This window comes from Peromyscus eremicus, chromosome X (genome assembly GCF_949786415.1).
Source record: "Peromyscus eremicus chromosome X, PerEre_H2_v1, whole genome shotgun sequence".
NCBI lineage: Eukaryota > Metazoa > Chordata > Mammalia > Rodentia > Cricetidae > Peromyscus > Peromyscus eremicus.
The window spans coordinates 69,418,966-69,441,585 of record NC_081439.1 but is presented as its reverse complement, the minus strand read 5'-3'; the positions used below and the strand labels follow the sequence as shown (position 1 = coordinate 69,441,585).

The 22,620-nt window shown below is 35.1% G+C and overlaps 1 protein-coding gene across 5 annotated transcripts in view; it reads right to left on the bottom strand.

Moving 5' to 3' along the window:
- Positions 1-469: 469 nt before the first annotated feature.
- Positions 470-22,620, bottom strand: part of Cpxcr1 (CPX chromosome region candidate 1) — a 42,204-nt gene continuing 20,053 nt past the window's right edge. Inside the window, exons 2-4 of one of the 5 annotated variants that reach the window (XM_059250289.1) lie at positions 8,330-8,583; positions 3,630-3,734; positions 470-1,874 (exon numbers count right to left, since the gene is read on the bottom strand). In XM_059250289.1, coding sequence (XP_059106272.1) covers positions 895-1,863 — 969 coding nt within the window. In that variant the 5' untranslated portion in view covers positions 1,864-1,874; positions 3,630-3,734; positions 8,330-8,583 and the 3' untranslated portion in view covers positions 470-894. The other 4 variants (XM_059250288.1, XM_059250290.1, XM_059250287.1 and 1 more) reach the window with 4 other exon arrangements.

Sequence of the window (22,620 nt, the reverse complement as noted above, 5' to 3'; positions counted from 1 at the left end):
TATCAGATAATGTGTTGTATATTTATAAATTATTTTTTCTTTAGCCCTATGTGAATATATTTCCATATAGATTGTATATTAGATGTAATATGTATTTAGAACCAAATAGTTATTTAATCCTTACAAGTTTAGATAAAAGGAAAGAAAAGACACAGATATTGAGCTATAAGTAGAAAGATAAGAGAGTCTGTAAACATTTGGAATGTTACAAGTATAAAATTTGGATGCTGGTTGTGGCCTTCAGTGAAGGAGATAATCAAGACCAGAAATAGTTCATAGTTTTGTGTTGTATAAGTTTAGTACTTAATAGTTTTCACTTATATCACAAGCCATTTCACTTCAATTAGAAGGTCATATGTTATATATTACTTATCTGTTGGACTGTCACTAATGTATAGATATGTTGTATTTGCAATAATGTGTTTCTCATGGCATTTATTCATATCTAGCTACAAAAACTGCAGTAACATTTGCAATGTCATTATTATGATTTTATTGAATTTTGGAGGGAACCAAATATTTCATTGCGCAGAATCTCTAGAAGTCCCTGGTATGACTTTGTCTATCTCTCTGTTGCTATCTTTACCAGGATATTGTTTAATTTGTGGCCAGTAACAATACTTCTATCAGCAGAAATAGATGTCAAGGGAGTTGCAAACATCATCTTGGTTTAGTTGCTGACTCAGTGTAAATAAACAGCTTCATATTCCAATGATAAATATGAAGGTTAATTCTCTTCCCCGAAATGTTTACTGTAGCACATAGTTTGTATTCAGTTTTGCAGTGTAATGGAACCATACTAAATTTATAGATCACAAGATATTGTTTCAGATGAATATTAACATTACTAAATTTTAGAATTTAAAATTTAAAAAAGAGAGTGATAATCCTACTTTAATTTCCAGAAAAGTTACAGAAATGATGTTTAAAATCTTGAAAGTTGTCGAAAGTACACCCACAGATGGAACAAAGATATTTCCAATTGTTCTTGTAGGTTATGATTACTAGTTTCAGTTTGTGACAAGTTCTCCAAATATTTTTAAAATATTTTCTATGGACAATGTTCTGGGTTGGGAACTGTGGCAGGTAGAATCTTGGCCTCACAGCAGGGTGGTTTCCATTGTTGTTTTGATAGGACTTACTAGTTTTTCTTTGAGTCAATCTTTCAATAAGTGGGTGGTAGTAGTACACTCTCAAAGGCCTTCCAAAAACAATATTCCTTTCAATGTTGTTGAGAACATTTGGGTCAGAAAGAATGGCTACATATTTATGCTTTACCCATGTGTTATGTAGACAATGTTCAGGTGGAGAGAAATTTCTCCTGCACAACAGGTAAATAATCATCCTATTTATCTCATCAAAATGAATAAACGGGACCTGCTGTTGCAGGGAATGAGAATGTACCATTTTGTCACATGTGGAATTAGGAAAACAATCACTCATTTTCATCTCCATCCTTCCTGGGTAGAACATTGTTTTATCTGATAAGGGCTTGTTTTCATAAATTTGTGGTTGTGGGATAGAGAGATAGATAATGCTAAACAATCTTAACCTAGGAAATGTCAGCTTTCTTGGAATAGGTATCTGTAGTAGAAGAGTGTCTTCTGTTAATTCTTCATTTGGTGGATCATTTTGAGTCTTCTCTGCTTCAGACTGGCTATTTTCTGTTGCTTGAGGACACATATCTTCTTGGGAGATTGATGAGTTTAGCTCCCTGCCTGATTCATTGGTTTCCACCTGAGAAATTGTGTTGGCATCAGCAAGTGGAAGTTCTTTCTCTGTCTCACAGGCATTTGGTTGCTCAATTTCAGCATTTTTGAGAGCATTTTCAGCTGTATCGTTTCCTTGGTCAGGAGAAGACATGCTAGATACTACTGAGAGAGAGGGAGATAAAGCTTTATTAAATAGAGGAATGTTTCACTTCCTAATAAGACAGTATTTTAGTCTTTCAGAAAGCATGTAGATGTGTCATTTCTGTGCTTCTTCATAACTCTAAACATATTAGAGACCTCACTCCTGACAAAAATTGACTGTCTCTCTGCCCAACAGCAACAATAAACTTTCTTGGCATCAAAAGGTATTACAAGCTGGTAGAGAAGAAAAACTATCAATACTCCTACTCTGTTGTCAACCAGAGGAGCCAAAGTAACAATCAGTGTGACAAAATATACCTATTGATACATTGGTAGTATGATTGCTATGGAGTTAATCAGCAACTTTCTGATTGGAACTCTTACTCAGTCTTATATTGTTAATCAGATTTAGCAAAAAGTTACTTTCTAAAGGCTTTATATTTTTATTTTATACCCATAGATTACTGCAGCTCTCATCCTTAATTAGGAAATTTTCTTATTCCAGTACACAGTGGTTTACATAGAGAATCATTAGTAGTCAGAGTATAAAGAGTAAGTAACTATAGCCTACTCATCCCCAAGTGAGAAATCTCTATCAGCTTCTCCAGACCAGGTTCAGTGACCTTACTGGAAGAGGCAGTGGAAAAATGGCAAGAGCCAGAGTTTGGGGAGGAATTCTCTGGAAAAGTGGCCTCTGTCCATTATACTCATGGGCTCACAGCAGCTCCAGCTAGCTGTATAAAACCTTCACAAGATCAGTAAGCCAATCAAAATTTATCTAGAAGCCTCACCCCAGCCCAGAAGTTTTGGTTTGTTTTTGATAAAAAACAGTGATGGGTAAAAGAAAAATATAAATACTCTGATATCAATTATGTATAAATTTGGGGAATTAGCATGGCTTGCATTTCTTCTCATGTCTACCTTTCATGAACTACTCTAGAATTTATGGATAGGTAAGCTGTACTTTATGAACCATTGTCTGATAAAGGAGACCTGAGGAAACTTTATATCTTGAATTCACCTCTACTAATAAATTTCTTTCCTCTAACTATTCAACAGGCATTTTGTGTATTAATAGACTTGAGTTTGTATTGCATGATCATCTTTTCCTTCAACTTAAGACTTAATTTAATGTTTATGAATGTTTGATATTAAGGAAAGAATGAATGTTTTTTTCCTATCAAAAGGATTTCACATTATTTTGCAGTAAACGAGTGTAATGATATTTAATTTCATATACTTCACTACATAGTGCTATTTTAAGACCATAAACAAACTATCTATTCATTTTCTACAATATTTAATCAATTTACAAATTTATTTCTGTTCAATATAATAGTTTGTTATGATTTTACTTATTTCATGCTAATTTCTTTCTTCCTTATTTATTTATTATTGTGTAATAGTACATGATGGATATGAATGAATTTGAACAGCAAGCACCTTTACCTACTGAGCTATTTTGCCACTCAGCATCTTAGTTGTATTATGTCTTTTCTAGTTCCTACTCAGGCATTCTACCTGAAGAGTCCACTCCTAATTCTCTAAACTACTTTTTAAAAAATCTATTCTCCAGAGTTTTCTTTTTTTTTTCCATTTCCACAGGCATATGTATGGTAGCCTGATAAAATTTTTTGAGTTTTTGTCCTTTCACATATAGAATTTAAAGGAAAATCTCTACCAAAATACATTTACATACACAATTACAATTATAATTAAGATAAAGTAATAAATAGAACCTATGTTTTAGGAAAACTTTGAAATAATTAAACTTACTAGTTTGATGGCAATAAGACTGGAAGCTTTTTAATAAGGATGAGATTCAGCAACTGGGTGAGAAGTGCAGCTTTGTGGTTATCTATAGATCTTGTTGGATAGATCCTTAAATCAAATAAAAAATATTTTCAGAAAATCGAAGAAAAGTAAAATTCTACACCTTCCTTCCATAAGATAACGCATGAGCTGATTTGTTTTGGGGTAGGACCTTGTTCTTATATTCAAGGGTAACTTTTAGAAACGTTGCTCCATTTTAACTTCTGAAGTGGTATTTATATAAGAATATATGTGTTAATTGTTTATGTATTGAAAATTATGTCACAAATATTTATACTACTATATGACAGTAAGATAATTATCAAGAGAAGATACGTTATATAAAAAGACTGTCTTACGCAAAGAAGTCACATCAAATATCATGTACTAAGAGGATAATGATATTAATAAAAACAGATATCTTGGGCCCCAATAATTCTTACTCCACCTCAGCCATTCCTCCCAGGATATCTCCATTCCTTTTTTGACTCCCTGCCAACTGCAGGCTGAAGACCCACTCTCTTCTAGAAATCCCATAATCATCAAACTTGGCAGGGACCCAGGCAAGCTACATGTACTTTACTTCATCATCGAAGACTTCCTAGGATACTACTATACCCACCACTACTGCCTCCCTTATCCGATCTTTCCAACCTACAATCACACTCTTTGGATTCACTATGACATGTAGTATGAACACAAGGTCCCCATAATTCTCCGTTTACCAACCTACTCAGCCATTTAAGCTAGTTCGTCTCCCATCTTTTGGAATTTTTCCTTTACCCTAGACCCTCTTCCAGGAATCCCGTAAGTACCATACTTGGCAGGTACCCCTGCTGTGGGGTGTATGGCAAATGTGTTGCTAATTAATCAATAAAACACTGATTGGCCGTTGGCTAGGCAGGAAGTATAGGCGGGGCAAGGAGGAGAATAAAGCTGGGAAGTGGAAGGCTGAGTCAGAGAGACACTGCCAGCTGCCACGATGACAAACAGCATGGGAAGATGCCGGTAAGCCACGAGCCATGTGGCAAGGTATAGATTAATGGAAATGGATTAATTTAAGCTATAAGAATGGCTAGCAAGAAGCCTGCCATGGCCATACAGTTTGAAAGCAATATAAGTCTCTGTGTTTACTTGGTCGGGTCTGAGAGGCTGTGGGACTGGCAGGTGAAAGAGATATATCCTGACTGTGGGCCAGGCAAGAAAACTCAAGCTACAAATGGCGTCCAACGTGGTGGCAAGAGTTTCCACCTAAAAACTGAGAAAAAAGATTCTAAAACGGAGCTAAAAACAGCTTCCTAATTGTCTCTCTCAAATGAGTGGCAGCTGCTGTTTTCAGCTACTGGTGGGTTCCTGGCGTGCATGCTCAACCTGCAGTATGGTGGGAATCAGGCCTCTGCAAGTGGCACATTAAGCTGCATGGTGGATTTAGACTTTGACAGTACAAAACAAAAAAAGAGGTTTCTGGGCTACACGCTGCTTGGATAAAAGCATAGACCCACGATAGCTCCCAGAGCTGCTGGTAAACGTAGCCATGTTGGGAAGCTGAGGTGGGCGGAGCCAGCAGCCACAGCTGCTGCAGTTTAAAGTGATAGATTCACAATAAGACAGATTCAGATGTAATAGTTTACAATGTGTGTAAAAATGTACATAGGCTTGAAAGAGAAAGAAAAAGGAATATATACAGTTATATAAAGAAACAAATACATAGTTTTAAAAAATAAAGTCATTAAAGAGACAGTAAAGGTAGTATAAAAAATAAGCCACGTAAAAATGGATCTTACACAGAGAATCTGGATTGTGTTGTCTTTGGGATTTTTAACTGCAGAAAAACATTTGATTGTAAAAGCTGTTGAGTTATGCCAAAATGTATATTTTAAAGATACCTTGACTTCAAAATTTGGATGTAAGGATATGTTACTTTGGAAAGGAGACTCTGCTTTTGTTCCCACAGAAAGCCAGAGGCTATGGATTTGTTCAAGATTAAGATACATCAGGTTTGACCAGCCAAGACCCCCTGAAGGTCTCCGATGACACCATGGCCCAGATGATCCAACATCCAGAATGGTTTGAAGGCATCTGGCTCAGACGATACAGCCTCATGGACTATTCCATAATTCTAAAATTTTCTTTGTTTCCCCATAAGATACAGCGCCCCCTTCCAGCAGGAAGTAGTAAGAGAAGCTACGCCCAAATTCCCAAATTATATGTAATTTTACTTTGTTAAGGTTAAAACCTTCCTTTTTGAAAAAAAAAAAGGGGGGGGAAGTGCTGTGGGGTGTATGGCAAATGTGTTGCTAATTAATCAATAAAACACTGATTGGCCGTTGGCTAGGCAGGAAGTATAGGCGGGGCAAGGAGGAGAATAAAGCTAGGAAGTGGAAGGCTGAGTCAGAGAGACACTGCCAGCTGCCACGATGACAAACAGCATGGGAAGATGCCGGTAAGCCACGAGCCATGTGGCAAGGTATAGATTAATGGAAATGGATTAATTTAAGCTATAAGAACAGCTAGCAAGAAGCCTGCCATGGCCATACAGTTTGAAAGCAATATAAGTCTCTGTGTTTACTTGGTCGGGTCTGAGAGGCTGTGGGACTGGCAGGTGAAAGAGATATATCCTGACTGTGGGCCAGGCAGGAAAACTCAAGCTACATACCCCGGTAAGCTACCTGTGCTAAAAGAAAGATCTTCCAGACAAAAATTAAACAGAGAAATCTTAGAGTTAAATAACATTATAAAAGAAATGGACTTAACAGATATATGCAGAACATTCTATACAAATCCTGAAGTACATAATTTCTTTTTAGCAGCCCCTAGAACTTTCTTTATAAGTGATGATATATTAGTTCAAATACAAATTAACAAATATAGGACACTTTAAATAGCACCTGGCATTCTACCTTATCATCATGAATTAAAGCAAAATATCAATAATAATAGAAACATTAGGGAGTACATAAAATCAGGAAAGCTAAATAAATCAGCACTGAATGAAAACTAGGTCAACAAAAAAATTAAGATGAAAATTTAAAAACATTTTAAAAATAGAATAAAAATGAAAACACAACGTTCTAAAATTTGTAGGTCACAATGAAGGTAGTTCTAAGAGGAAAGTTCATAGCATGAACTGTCCACATCAAAAACAAGTAGATATCACTTAATAATAACTTAATGATATAATTAAATGCTTTAAAATAGGAAGAAATATTACCTCCAAAGACTAACTCTCAGGTTTAAAATTATTGATGTAGACATATAAAGAATAAGTGAAAAGAAGAGTTGGTTGTAGACAAATTTCTAAATGGTCTTAATAAATAAAAAACATGGAGCAAGGAATTTGGGTTAAAGCCTGAGAAAAAGAACAGAGGAATAGGACAAAAGACAGGCTAACCTCACCTCACCAACTCTGCAGCTTCCAAAGAGAACATTTTCCTATATACTCACATTTATATGCCTTTTTTATTCTGTTCTCTCATTGGCTCTCTTATGATAGCTACATCATTTCCTCTTCCTACACAGCTCTGTCACTTTCTGTCTGTCTGTACAGACCTCCAGACTTCTATGGTTGCTTTTGGGATTAAAGACGTATGTCACCACATTTGGCTCTGTTCTCTAGTGTGGCCTTGAACACATAGGGATCCTGCCTGTTAAGTGATAGGATTAAGGGCATGTGCTACCACTCCCTGACTTCTTTGTTTATTTATAATGGCTGGCCTTTTTCCTCTGATCTACAGCCAAACTTTATTTATTAAAGCTCAAATAAAATATCACCACATTTCAGCACAAATAAAATATCACCACATTTCCCCTTTTTTGTCTAATAAAAAAGTTGTAACTAATATAAGAAAAACTGTATACAATATGTACGATAACTATATACAATGTATAGAAGTAATAAGTGCATCAAAATGTCTAGTGCATTTGCATTTGACAAATTCAGAGAAAATATTCCATTATCTATCCTATTTTGGTAAGTCCAAAATGTACCTAATTCATTTTCTATTCTAACTTATATTACCAACAGAAACCTATCTTATGATGTCTTTCTAACTTATACACTTAACACCTCTTAGTGAGTTTCTCTTCTGAAGTTCTTAACAAGAAAAACTATAAATCTAACTATCTAATCTTCAACTCCCTCAGAGGCCAGAAAAGGAAATAATATTACCTAGTAAAACAGGAAGTGAAAACAAGTGACTTCCAAAAATATTAGTTATGACAGAAATAGCCAGCTTCCTGGACAGTCACCTGAGGTTTCTCTGAACATTGGGGCATCATCTTCAGCCTACAGGCCTACAGGCTTAGCATGTCTGAAAGACTCATTTGTGAAACAGGGTGTACACAAGGTCTACAGCTCAACCTCACATTCAGTCAGTGCAAATATTCCATGTTCCAGATAAACTTGAATTTCACCAGTGTTCTGTCATGATTCAGGATTTTAAATTCTAGAAATTGCTGATGTTCTTGAAATTCAGCTTTCCATTATTCTCGGCTTGTGGGTGGCTTCATCTTCCTTATTAAATGCCAGTCTACCATTGGGAGGTTAGACTTTGTCTGCCTAGTTACTCCTTCAAGAATAACTGTTTCAGCTGCTGTTCCACTGCACACCAGAAGCCATCAGTCCATTGCCTCTTCAGCTGCCTTTGAAGAAAGGGACACTGTACCTTTTCCAGATTGCAAAACCACTTCAGCGATGGTGCCATGGCCTGGCCTCAGGTTGCCAAAGCTTCAACCACATTTGTCTTGGCAAGGATCGGTAGTCCTCTGTTTTGTGCCCTGTTTGTCCATTTTGGATAGCATTCTGTCAGTAGTCAATGCAAGGGCACTTTCTTGCCCAGTGGCTAACTTTTGCCACAGTGAAAGTTAACTCCATGTGGAGGTTCTTCAATGCCCTTAACTTCTCTGAAGTAGATTGGTGCTGCCAGGAGCAGATATGTTTCATAGTCATAAAAAAAGAAAAAAAAATCTATGTTATTTAAACATTTTAAAGGCCATATTCTGTAGATCTCTGAAGGGTTTGAAGATGATCTGTCTAAAATATATCACTGCTTGACCTTGAAAATGTACCTAATGTGACTACAAGTTCAATTTTAATGACTAACTACTAACTTTCATTTATTTGTATCTTTTTTTTTTTTTTTTTTTTTTTTTTTTTTTTTTTTTGGTTTTTCGAGACAGGGTTTCTCTGTGTAGCTTTGCGCCTTTCCTGGAACTCACTTGGTAGCCCAGGCTGGCCTCGAACTCACAGAGATCCGCCTGGCTCTGCCTCCCGAGTGCTGGGATTAAAGGCATGCGCCACCACCGCCCGGCTCATTTATTTGTATCTTAACAGTTGGTAATAATAACATTAAAGGTTAGCAAATTGCATTATATTGTTAAATGAACAGTATAGGTACAATATCCTGAACAAGATAAGAATTATAATACAGTATTTTCTAATAAAATCAATCTCAAATTTGTATCAATATACATAATTTGTATACAATATACAAAAATCTAATCCAATGTAAAATATTTTAAACTAGTAGTTGCCTTTTAAAAGTAGATTCAATAATTTACCTTTTTACTGATATCATGTGTATATCCTCTCTTTTTTCTTTTCAAGTAGATTTAATAATCTACCTTTCATTCTATCATTTCTATATTTTTTCAGAGTAGAGAAATAATCTACCACTTATCTATATCCTTTTTTCTTTCCTTTTCTTTTTTTCAAACAAGAACCTTAAATCTAATCTTCTTTGTTTAGCCTCTTTCCTGACCATTAACAATAACAATTTGTAACCTGCCATCCTAAACAATGACAGTTATCCAAAACCCAAAACCCACAGAAGGACCAAAAACCACCCACGCCACCCCACCTCTTGGGAATGTGGGCATTGTGTTCTTAAAATTGCCTCCTGCATTTATGGGCAAAGGCATCTTTAGGGGATCCTGAAAAGAAAATTTTTGGGTTAATTTTCAAGTCCTAGGAGAGGTTGCTGTATCATTTGTTGACCGGTCTCTGAATAATGCAAAAGAACAGGGATTATCTCAAGTCCTTGCTCAAATAGTTTGTGAGGCTGGATCACATCAGCTAGCCATCTCAAAATTGTCCTCAGCAGTTTGTAGTCCAAAGGTGGTTTTTGAGTGATATGTATCAGCTTAGTGGTATTATTATTTTCCTTGTGGAATCGTCCTTGAGGGCCCCACCATCTTTCTGGAGACTTCAAATTCACTGATAGGCCTAGTCTGATTCCCTGCAGAAAACTGATACAGACTCCAACACAAAAACATGTATAGACAGCTAAATGAAGCCCTTTATTTCTAGAATTGGTTAGTACTCTCTTAGACCATTAATATCATAACCAAAGATATATATATATATATATATATATATATATATATATATATATATATATAACTAATCTTATAAATTTTCATATTAAATTCATACCTTAATGCTGTGGGATGTTCTGTATGGCAAATGTGTTGCTCTGATTGGTTAATAAATAAAACACTGATTGGCCAGTAGCCAGGCAGGAAGTATAGGGGGGACTAACAGAGAGGAGAATTGAGAGAACAGGAAGGCAGAGAGAGAGACACTGCCAGACACTGCCATGACAAGCAAGATGTAAGGTACCAGTAAGCCAGGAGCCACGTGGCAACTTATAGATTAATAGAAATGGGTTAATTTAAGATAAAAAGGTAGATAACAAGAAGCCTGCCATGGCCATACAGTTTATAAGTAATATAAGCGTCTGAGTGATTATTTTATACATGGGTTGTAGGACTGTGGAGGCTTTGTGGGAACTGGAGAGAAGCTCTCCAGCTACACCTTAAGAAAAGTTTACAGAATCAAAATGCAACCAAAGAATTGAGATTAGTGGCAATGGAATAGTCCCTTAATTTTGGTTTTCTTCTGTCCCATATCAAATGCCTCTTTCTTCTGACATGATACAGAGATTTTTCATTTTCCTTTTAACAAACATGCTTGGTTTAGAGAAGGAGAGAACCATTCTCCAACTCCAAAACCAATTTTAGTTTTTAATTGAACTGAGACTACATAAAGACCATTTGTTTTAAGTGTCTGTAGAGAAGAGCAGAAACAAACACTTCGGAAGACTTATGAACTTTTATACGTTATATACCAATAGGCCAATTAACTTTTTTACTTGGGACATTTTTTTTTTCTGAATGATGTGTCCTTTTTCTTCAGATGTCTCATTTGTCTAGTGTTCTTCAGATTGCTTAGCTTTCCTTCTCCTGAAAGACAAATACAAAAACTCTTCCCCAAGCCTAACTTTTGGAGGTTCACTTTTGGCGAGTTATATCTGATTAAAAGAAAAGCATTTGTTAATGATATAAGTTAAAATTGGATAGTCATGCTGGTCAATGAACTATCACCTCTTCTAAGTAAGAAATCTCTCTTGTTCAAATTGAACTTTTATCAATTTTGATGGTATCCATAACTTTTTTCTCCTGTGGAAACAAAAGCAAAACTTCATCCCCAATGTAACACATATCCTGGTTTCCATTCTGAGGTCAGCACATCCTTAAAGTTTATAAGCTGATTTAATTCTGTAGTTTTTTTTCTATTATCCAATGTCTTTCCACAGCTCTTGTTACTTTCTCATTAGCATTGAGAAAATTCAAAGTTAATAGAGCATTATGTAATCTATTTCTGGTTTTTTTTTGGTTACTGCTTTCTGTTTATTTATCATATCCTTTAGAGATCAATTTGATCTTTCTATGACTGCTTGGCCTGCAGGATTATGTGTTATATCTGTAGTATGTTTTATATTGTAAAAAAGCAAAAAAAAAAAAAACTGTTTCATTTTATCAGAGACATATGCTGGAGCATTGTCAGTTTTAATTTGTGTAGGTATACCCATGATGGCCATAACTTCTAGCAAATGTGTGATTACAGAATCAGCCTTTTCAGAACTCAGAGCCGTCGCCAATTGAAATCCTAAGTAAGTACCAATGGTGTGGTGTACATATTTCAGTTTTCCAAATTATGCAAAGTGAAATACATCCTTCTACCAGATTTCATTCTTTTGAGTACCCTTTAGGTTACATCCTGCTGGTAGTAGAGTCTGATTGTGAAAAGAACAAGTAGGACATTTCCTTGGCTTTGTGCTAGGATATGGGAAAATCCTTTTTTAAAACTTTACTATTAACATGATTTTTTTATGTAATTTTGAGGCCTCCAGCACATTTCCAATCAATAATTTATTAGTCTTATCATTACCTTGTGCTAGAGGGCCTGGCAGACTCATATTGTATCGGATGTGAGTTATGTATAAAAGATGCTTCCTATTTCTGATTATAACTTGTAACTGAATAAATAACAAAGTTAATTCTGACTCATCAGAGACAAATTCTGCAGTCTTAATATGTAATACCATCCTTTCAGCATACTGAGGGTCAGTAACTATGTTGAAGGGTTCAGAAAAATCCATTAATACCAACAGAATAGCATACAATTCTGATTTATGAACTGAATTATAAGGACTTTGAACCACTTTACTTAAATTTTCTGATTTGTAACCTGCCTTTCCTTGTTTGATTGCATCTGTATAAAATGTATGGGCTCCAGATATGGGTGTTTCCTTAACAATTCAAGGCAGAATCCAATGAGTTCTCTTTATAAGTTGAATTCTATCAGTTTTGGGATAGTTGGTATTAATGTCTCCAAAAAAATTACTGCAAGCTCTTTGCCAAGGTTCACTTTCTGTTCATAACTTGTCAACTTCATCCTTAGTTAAAGGTACTACAATTTCTTCTGGGTCTATTCCTGCTAATTGACAAAGTCTCAATTTTCCTTTTAAAATCAAGTCAGAGATCTTTTCCATAATTATTTTTCACTTTGTTTATTTGGTAGAAATATCCATTCCAATATAATATCTTACCTCTGTACTAAAATTCCTGTAGGAGAATGCTTAGAGGGTAAAATAACCAAAATGTAATCCAACTTTGGATCTACATGATAAACATGTCCTTCCTGTACTTTCTTTTCCACCAAGGCCAATTCTCTCTCAGCTTCAGCTGATAATTCTCTTGGATTTTTAAGTCCTTGTCACCTTCTAAGGTTTTGAACAAATTACCCAGTTCATCATTTTTTCCCAAAAAACAGTTCATAGATGAGAAATGTCTCTAAATAATCTCTTAAAATCATTAAGAGTCTGTAATTGATCTCTCCTAATTCGCACCTTTTGGGGCCTAATTTTTTGTAGCTCTATTTTATATCCTAAATAATTAATAGAATCTCCTCTTTGTATCTTCCAGGAGCAATTTGTAATTCCAAACAAGGCATAATTTTCTCTACTTCTTCAAACATTCTTTCTAAAGTATCTGTATTTGAATCAGCTAGTAAAATATCATACAAGTAATGATAAATTATAGATTTAGGAAATTGTTTGCATATTACTTCCAGTGGCTGTTGTACAAAATATTGGCACAGAGTTAGGCTATATAACATTCCCTGTGGGAGAACCCTCTATTGATGTCTTTTGACCGGCTGACAATTATTATAAGTAGGCATCATGAAGGCAAATCTTTCTCTGTCTTTTTTTTTGTAAGGGTATTGAAAAGAAATAGTCTTCTAAATCGATAACTATAAGAGGCCATCCTTTAGGTAACAATGTAGGCAAAGGAATTCCAGATTTTAGAGAGCCTATTGGCTGAATTACCTTGTTGATTGCTCTTAGGTCTGTTACCATTCTCCATTTACCAGATTTCTTTTCAATAACAAATACAGGAGAATTCCAAGGGCTGGTTGATTCTTCAATATGCTGTACATTTAACTGTTCTTGTACGAGCTCTTCCAAAGTCTGAAGTTTCTCTGTTATTAAATGCCGTTGCTGAACCCATACCAGTTTGTCTGTTAACCATTTTAAAGGTAAGTCTGTTGGTGTCTTTGAAAGATCAGCAGTTGTTGTGCCCTGTTCTTGTGCAATCTGGATGGCTGGTGACCACTCTTTATAATAATATCTCCTAATATTTCTCTCAGAAATATGTGTTAGTTTATGGTTTGTTTCTGAGGTTGGAGGAATATTAATCTGAGTATTCCATTGTAATAGATCATGGCCCCATAAATTCAGAGCTATATTAGCTACATATAGCTTTAATTTTTCTCTCTGTCCTTCTGGCCTTATATATTTGAGCCATCTTGTGCTCAGTTTCACTTGAGATAATGTTCCAAGCCCTAGCAGCTGAACATTTACCTCCTGAAGAGGCCAATTTGGATGCCAAAATTTTTGTGCAATTATTGTAAAATCCACACCAATGTCTACAAAACCTTCCAAGAGAACATTATTTATTTGTATTTTTAATTTTGTTCTTTATTCATTTAGAGAAGTTTGCCAAAAAAATTTGCTTTATGATTTGTAGCTGGAGAATTTCTCTCTAGCTTCCGCCAAGTCCTGCCACTCCCAGAGCCCACTTATTAAAAAAAAAAAAAACACACAGACTCTTACATTATTTAAACTGCTTGGCCATTAGCTCAGGCCTATCATTGTCTAGCTCTTACTCTTATATTTAGCCCATTTCTATTAATCTATACTTTGCCACGTGGCTCATGGCTTATCAGTACCTTACAACTTCCTTGTCCTGGTGGCGGCTCCAGGCAATCTCTCCCTTCCCTTCCTGTTTTCTCAATTCTCCTCTCTGTTAGTCTCGCTTATACTTCCTGTCTGGCTATTGGCCAATCAGAGTTTATTTATACAGAGCGATATCCACAGCAATAATTTCTCCTGAATTTCCTCTTCTCTCTGCTACAGCTCTTCCATTAGTCTAAGCAGCCTGATTTATTCCAATAAGCATTTGGTTATTTAATTGCTCTGAGAAGTGGTATCTTCTTTGATGGCAGGAAAAGTCTGAATTGATTTTGCCATGGGGGCCTGTGCGAGGCCCCCTGGGAGTTTCCTGACAGCAGAGGCAAAGGATTACATTCTCTGTCCCTTGTTGATTTACATTCATTGATCCAAAGTTTACCCTTACCACACCTTCTCCATAAAACTGAAGGGAGGAGCATTCTGTTATCATTATTTCTTGAATAACCCTTGTTTCCAGGAATGCCCTGTTTATAGTCCCTTTTCAAATGACTCTGTTTTCTGCAACTAAAACATATGACATTATTATTTTTCCTCAAAGCTTTTGACATCACCTCTCCTATCCACCTATCATCATGGTCATGAGACTCAATATTAATTGTATCCTTGATCCAATCTTCCAGGGGTGCTGGTCTGCCCTTTAATGGCTTGATTATTCTTTTGCATGCTGCATTCATGTTCTCAAAAGCCAAAGATTCAATTATTATCTGTCTAGCTTCTGAAGACAGCCTTTGTAAGAAAACCTTGTATGACTTTTGTAATGACTCAATTATTTTTCCTTCTTCCTCAGTTGTGTCCCACTCATTCATGGCTGCTATGTGGTGTAGAATTAAGATTTGGTTATCATATAAGCATTGTCTTTGTATAACAGCATAATCGCCCTCTCCAAGAAGCTGATCCTGGGAAATTTACACACCTCTAGTCCTACATTGTTGTTCTATTGTTTTAGCTTACTCTTTAAAACAAGTTCTTCATTGTAATTTTGATCCAGGCTGTAATTAATTCTTTCCAGTCCTGAGGGATAACTCTATTATAAGTTGACCATGAGTTTAACATTGGCTTTACAAATAGAGTATGCATGCCATATGCTACTATAGCTTCTTTAAATCTCCTTAAATCTAACATTTCCAATGGAGTCATTTAGCTTGTACATGCCCTTGGGCAGGTAGTTCCTGTAAAGTTGCTGGATAGGTTAAGTTTGGTTGTTTGAAAACAAGCAGTCTCTCTGTAACCATATAATTTAGTCCTGAAATAATTTCACCTTTAAATTTTCTGTCTGGTTCTGAACTTTTCTATAATTGATTGTAACAGGTTTTTCTAAAGTCAATCCTGAATTAGGTTTACTTTTAAATTCTTCTGTCTGGGTCTGAATTTCTCTATGATTCATTTTAATAGGTTTTTCTCAAGCTTTTATCGTGTCTCTTAAATTGACCAACCTTTTTAATGCTAAATAAAAATTATCAGACAAATAATATTCATAATTGATGCTATGTACATCCCATCAACATTGACTATCCCCCCATTTTACTGTTCCATTTTAAAACTGCCTAATGTGTTATCAAACATAGACTAAATTCCTTCTATGGTAAAAATGTTTCCCATTTTTTAAGGTGGGAAAATAATTCTCTTTCAATTAGTTTCACCCTTGTAGATATCTTAATTGACTTACCAAGTCTGTCGACTGCATAGAACAGTAGAAGTCTGAGGGAATTTCAATGCAGCTACCTAATATGGTTGCAGTCTGAAATGGGAATCGAGAGTGAGCCCACCTCCACCAGGAGAGAGAAAGCCAAAGACCCAGCCTGAGCCATGCAACTGAGCCTGAGCCAGGGAACCTGTATGCCCACAAGTGTTTTTTTGTTTTTTTGTTTTGTTTGTTTGTTTTTCTAATGTATTCTTGCCATGTTCATTGGACAAATTTCTAAATTGTTTTAATTAATAAAAAGCACTGAGCCAGAAATTTGGGTTATAGCCTGAGAGAAAGATCAGAGGAATAGGACAAACCCCAAGCTAACCTCACTTTACTCAAAAGTGATAGAATTCAACTAGAGAACAAAAAAGGCATATAAACATGAGTATACAGGAAGAAGCTATCTTTGGAAGCTACAGAGTTGCTGAGGTGATGTTAGCTCATGGTTTGACCTATTTCTCTAATCTTCCTTTCAGGCTTTCACCCCTATATTTGACTCCATGTTTTTGTTTATTAAGACTGTTTAGAAATTTGTCTGCAGTTGGTTCTTAGAAAAAAATCAAGACTGACAAGTCTTTAGTCAAATAAAGCTAAAGATGAAGAGACAAAATCTAAACTAATAAAATTAGATATGAAAGGGGAAACATTACAACAGACACCCAAATGATTGAATTAAAAGAATAAGAATTATAAGAAATATAATAATTATAAGAGTACATATAAGAATATGTATCATTAAAAGTCTGCATTCCAGCAAACTGGAAAGCATAAAAGAAGTGCATTGATTTCTTGATAGTTACATAAATTACTTATCAAAGTTAAATCAAGATAAATAATTTAAACAGATCCACAACACCTAATGAAGTAGAAGCAGTAATTTAAAGTCTCTTAACAACAAGAAGAACAAAACAAAACAAAACGAATAAATGCATGCCAAAAATACCCAAGGCCAGCCTGATAGACTCACTGTGGAACATTAATGAAGAACAAACGGTAATCTTTCTTGATTTACTCTACAAATTAGGAACTTAAGTAAGACTATAAAATTCTTTTTATAAAACCACTATTATGTATATCCCAAAACTACACTGACTCCATAAAAAAGAAAGAAAATTATAGATCAATATCCCTTATGAACATAGATGGAAAATTTGTAGCTGGAGAATTTTTCTCCAGCTCCCACCACCAAGTCCCGCCAGTCCCAGAGCCCATTTATAAAATAAACACACAGACTCTTACATTATTTAAACTGCTTGGCCATTAGCTCAGGCCTATCATTGTCTAGCTCTCACTCTTATATTCAGCCCATTTCTATTAATCTTTACTTTGCCACGTGGCTCGTGGCTTATATTACTTTACATCTTCCTTGTCTTGGCAGTGGCTCCAGCCGGGTCTCTCTTTCCTTCCTCCTTCCTCAATTCTCCTCTCTCCTTGTCCCGCCTATACTTCCTGCCTGGTCACTGGCCAATCAGTGCTTTATTTATATAGAGCGCTATCCACAGCAAAAATTTTTCAGTATAATGCTTGCAAGTCAAATTCAAGAATATATCAAAAAGATTATCAACCTCGATCAAATTGTTTTAACCCCAGAACTGCACAAATGGTTCAGCAAATAAATATCAATAAACATAATATACAACATAAAGAGATGAGAAGACAGAAACCACATGATCACCTAATTAAATAAAAAAAATGCCTTTGGCAAAATCCAACATTGTTTTGTGATGAAAGCCATGGGGAGACTATGGATATGAGAGACATATCTCAACTTAATAACGGCAATTTACAGCAAGTACACAGTCAACCTCATTCTAAATGGAGAGAAACTCAAACCCTCTCCATTGAAATCAGGAATAAGACAAGGATGTATATCCTCTTTATACCTATTCAATATGGTATTTGAAGTCTTAGAGCAATAAGACAGCTGAAGGAGATCAAGGGGATATAAATAGGAAAGGAAGGAGTCAGAGAATTTTTATTTGCAGATGATAAAGATTCCACCTGGAAACTGCTACAGCTGACAAATATTTTCAGTAAAATAGCAGGATACAATATTAACATAAAAAGGAGTGTCCTTCCTACACTTAAATGACAAACATAACTGAAAAAGAAATCAGGTCAACAATACTTTTCACAATAGCCTCAATGAAAAAAAGAATTCTTATAATAATGCTAACCAAGCAAGTGAAAAACTTACATAGTAAATTTTTTAAGGTATTGAAGAAGGAAACTAAAAAAGCATAAGGAAACAGACTTCCCATGACATTTATCAGAAGGATTAAATATGAATACACAGAGTGTGACAGGATACACAAACCTAATACAAGTTCAGACAAATGCCAGCAGGGTAAAGGGGAAGTGTGTACAACAGCATACCCACCCATGAAACTGTTTGAAACTGGTAGCTTTGGGGAGAGAGCAAATCATTTTTTTCCAAAGGTTTGACTCTGGATATCAAGCATATCCTAGAGTAGGTCTCATACTCAGAAGTAGTTAGCCAACAATTGGACTCTACAATTGTGTGTGTGTGTGTGTGTGTGTGTGTGTGTGTGTGTGTGTGTGTTGTTTATTTTTAAGAAACAAACAACTCAAATTTGGGTGCATGGAGTGGGTAGATCTGGGAGGAGATGGGAAAGGGTAAAGAAGCTAAACTATTTACAATTCACAGTTTATTGTAGAATTTGTATTTTAAAGGGATATTTTAATAGTAAATATCCTCTTCCTTATCTTATTTTCTTTCTTTTTTGTGGATTTATTTATTTATTACTGACACAGTGTTCTGCCTGCATATATGTCTGCAGGTCAGAAGAAGGTACCAGATCTCATTATAGATGGTTGTGAGCCACCATGTGATTGCTGGAAATTGTACTCAAGACTTCTAGAAGAGCAGCCAGTGCTCTTAACCACTGAGCCATCCTTCTAGCCTTGTTTATCTTTTTATAATAACTTCGACAATCAATGTTGGCTTAGTTGAAAAATACATTCTGCCATTACTATTCTTCCATTTTGTGTGCTGCTATTTTTATTTGGTATTCCCAAATAACTTACATTTTTTTACAAATTTTTATTGCATATATATAGTAAAAATATATATCTTGACATATTTCAGTAAAATAATTTATAGTATAAATTATATATATATTTCCTTTTCAATAAAATGTTAAACTTTTTATGCTTAACAAAGAAAAATGTTGATGTGTTCAATTACTTACAATATAATATGTAACATGGAATGGTAATACACACTTGTAATCTCTGAACTTGGACGGCTGAGGCAAGAGGATAAAGATAACTCCAGATTCAAGGCCAGCCTAATCTACATAGTGAATACCAAGCTGGCCAGAGGTACAGAGTGAGATCCTCTCTCTCTCTTTCTCTTTCTCTCTCTCTATTTCTCTCTCACTCACACACATACATATACACACAAGTATAATATTGAAAATGATTAAATTAAAACTCTTGACTTGATAATTAGTTTGCTAAGATACATTACACATTGCTTTATCAGGTGATTATTTTTAAAACAGTAATCAAAACATAAAAATTAATATAAATTCTGATTTATATTTTTACTCTGAAGTCCTACTTAGTTTTGTAAAACATATGTGGAATTTGTAATGTAGTCAAATTTTTATTGCTTATAGATAACATTATTAATATTTTGAAAGCCCAAAAACACTTACAAGAAACTGTTTAAAATAATTGAACTCAATAAAATTATGAAATATAAAATCAATGTATAGAAATCTATAGTGTTGCTACATAGTAATAAAAACCAAAAAGAAAAAAATATCCTATATGAGACAGCTTTAAAAATATATAAAATTAAAAATGTTTAAATACAAGCATATAATCCTAGTACTCAGAAGGTAGAACAAGGAGAATCAGGAGTTCATGTCCAGCTGTGGCTAGACAGTGAGCTAAAGGACAATGTGGGCTAAATAATATCATGTCACTTAATACATGCACACACACACACACACACACACACACACACACACACACATGCTCTACATATATGTATATATACATGGAAATAAATATATGTGGAAAAAATAAGCAGAGTTGAAATATTTCTCCAATGAAATTAGAGAACAGTTATAAAAGGCATTAAATAAAACACAAAATAAAGCAGAAAGACCTCCCAGTTTCATAGTTTGGAGAAAAATAGTATTAATAAAATATCCCCATCACCCAAAACAATATAATATATACATATTATATATATATTATTTTCTATAAAAATATCATTATATCCTTTATAGATCTAGAATATGCTATTTGAATACCAAATTAAATTATCAAGAAAATCCTAAGCAGACAAAGCCATTATGAACAAAAGAAACAACACAATAGATATCCACCTCATTACTTGGCTTCAAAATATACTTCAAAGAAGGACTATCAAAACAACATATACTTGATGCAAATACAAACAAAGTGTGAATTATCTTAATTTTCAACTTTATTGGATATGGAATCATCTAACAGTCATACCTTTGGGCAGCTCTGTGAGGGAATTTCCAGGAAGCATTAAATCATGACCGCAGACCCTGACCCTAAGTGGGGAGAAATTTTTGTTGGTAAAGCCAGCCATAAAGAAGTCCAAGAAAAAAAAATAGTGCTGTTTGTTAGTTTGCTTTTCTTTGTACTGGTGAGTACACCAAATGATCCTCCCCTTCCCGCCAGTTCCTGAATAACCATTCAGAGCCTTAATATTACTTATAAAACTTGACCATTAGCTCAGGCATTTTATTAACTAACTCTTACACTTAAATTAACCTACTATTCTTATCTACGTTTTGCCACTTGGCTTGGTATCTTTTCTTAGTACCACATTCTCATCTTGCTTCCTCTGCATCTGGCTGTTGTCTCCTGACTCTATCCTTCTCCTTTCCAGGATTCTCAGTTTGGCTTTCCTGCCTAACTTCCTGCAGAGTTACCGGCCTGACAGCTTTCTATTAACTAATGAGAATAATACATATTCTTAGTATAAAAAAGGATTATAGTATAGCAGGTGAGTGTTTATATCCTACTGTTACTACTCTTTTCATTATCCTCCACTATGGTCAGAATCCAGTTTTTTGGCCTTCCAACATGAACTGAAGACTAATGATTGTCAAGGAATCTTTCAGATCTTCAAGGACAAACTGGTAGTGATGAAGTATCAAGCCTTGTAGACTGAGCAGCTTCTCGGCCTCTCAAGTGTACAGATAGTTGGATATCTAGACCATATTATGAGAGAATCTTGATGAATGGATCATGGAACATGAGTGATTCTAGTGAATTTGAATTTTTCTAGTGGGCTTGGTGGTTTCTGTAGCTGGCTCTACAATTCTACAAAAACTAATGTATAGAATTTCCTTTAAAAATGTTTCCTAGTAGTACTAGGAAATAATCAATAATGTGGACCATGTAGAGATCTATGCAATCAATGCATTTGATATTCCTGATTTAGTGTCTATGAGGATCAAGGATATCAGTGAATATAGATATAAAAATCTTAGATGTATCTGGAAAAGAAAAGCATATTAAGATGCTGGCTTATTCCTTCTAGTATCCCTGGATTAAGTAACAAAGGAAAGGACTGAACTCAGAGATGAAAATTTTCATCTCAAGCTTTGGATAAATAAATCAAATACTTATTGTCCCTAGCCAAAGCTAAAATGCAAACTTCTGCTCCCCCCTTATGATTTGCTGACTTACATAGCATGTTCAAGTCCTGTTTTAATTTAATTTCATGGCTGTGATAGATGCCCTGACAAAAAACAACCTGGGGGAGAAGGAGTTTCATTTCCACACTCTGGTTCATTCTAGGGAAGTCATTATAGGAATTGAAAGAGTTAATCACATTATTTCCACAGTAAAGAGAAGAGAAAATTGAATGCATGTATGTTCAATTCACTACTTATGTGTACTCACCTCAATTTCTCCACTTTCACAGTTAGGATCCTCTGCTTAGGAAATGGTGCCACCCACAAAAGGCTCCATCTTCCCACACCAATTAGTTAATCTACCACAGATATTTACACAAGACAATCCAATGAAAAAAATCCCTCACTGAAACACTTTATGGGTGATTCTAGATTGTTTGCCATTGATAAAGCTAACCACTATATGCCCCATCTGCTAAATATGTCTGTAGCTAAAGTGAAGACATGGATATAGCTGGAGCAATGTATTAATTTTGTCTGAAGTAGTCTCCTAGATTCAGTGCTAGACATACCACTGTTCCTAATGTATTCAATACTCTTAGACCTTGCCAGAGGGAATTATCTGTGTAACTGACAGATGACTATTTCTGAAGTAGATGCTAAGCATGACATATCTATGTACACTTCAAAGAACACTTTCAATATCCAACTTTTCTTGTAGAGTATAACCAGATGCATGTCATGTCTCAGCAGTTCTCTAGAGATGAGATTCACAGTGGAAACCATGAGGTTATATGCTACACTATTTAGGAAATTCATGAATTTTCTCATTCATGCATGCAGAGATCTCAGGAAAATATGTGTGAATGGATTTTAAGAATGTGGTATAGCTGTGGAAGGAAGATAAAACCAGATCAAGCTAAATATTTTTAAGTAGAACCATTGACTGCATGATAAAAACAGAAAGTTAAGGGGACAGGGAAAGAAAAACCAGAAGCCTTTAGCTTAGAATTTTGCTT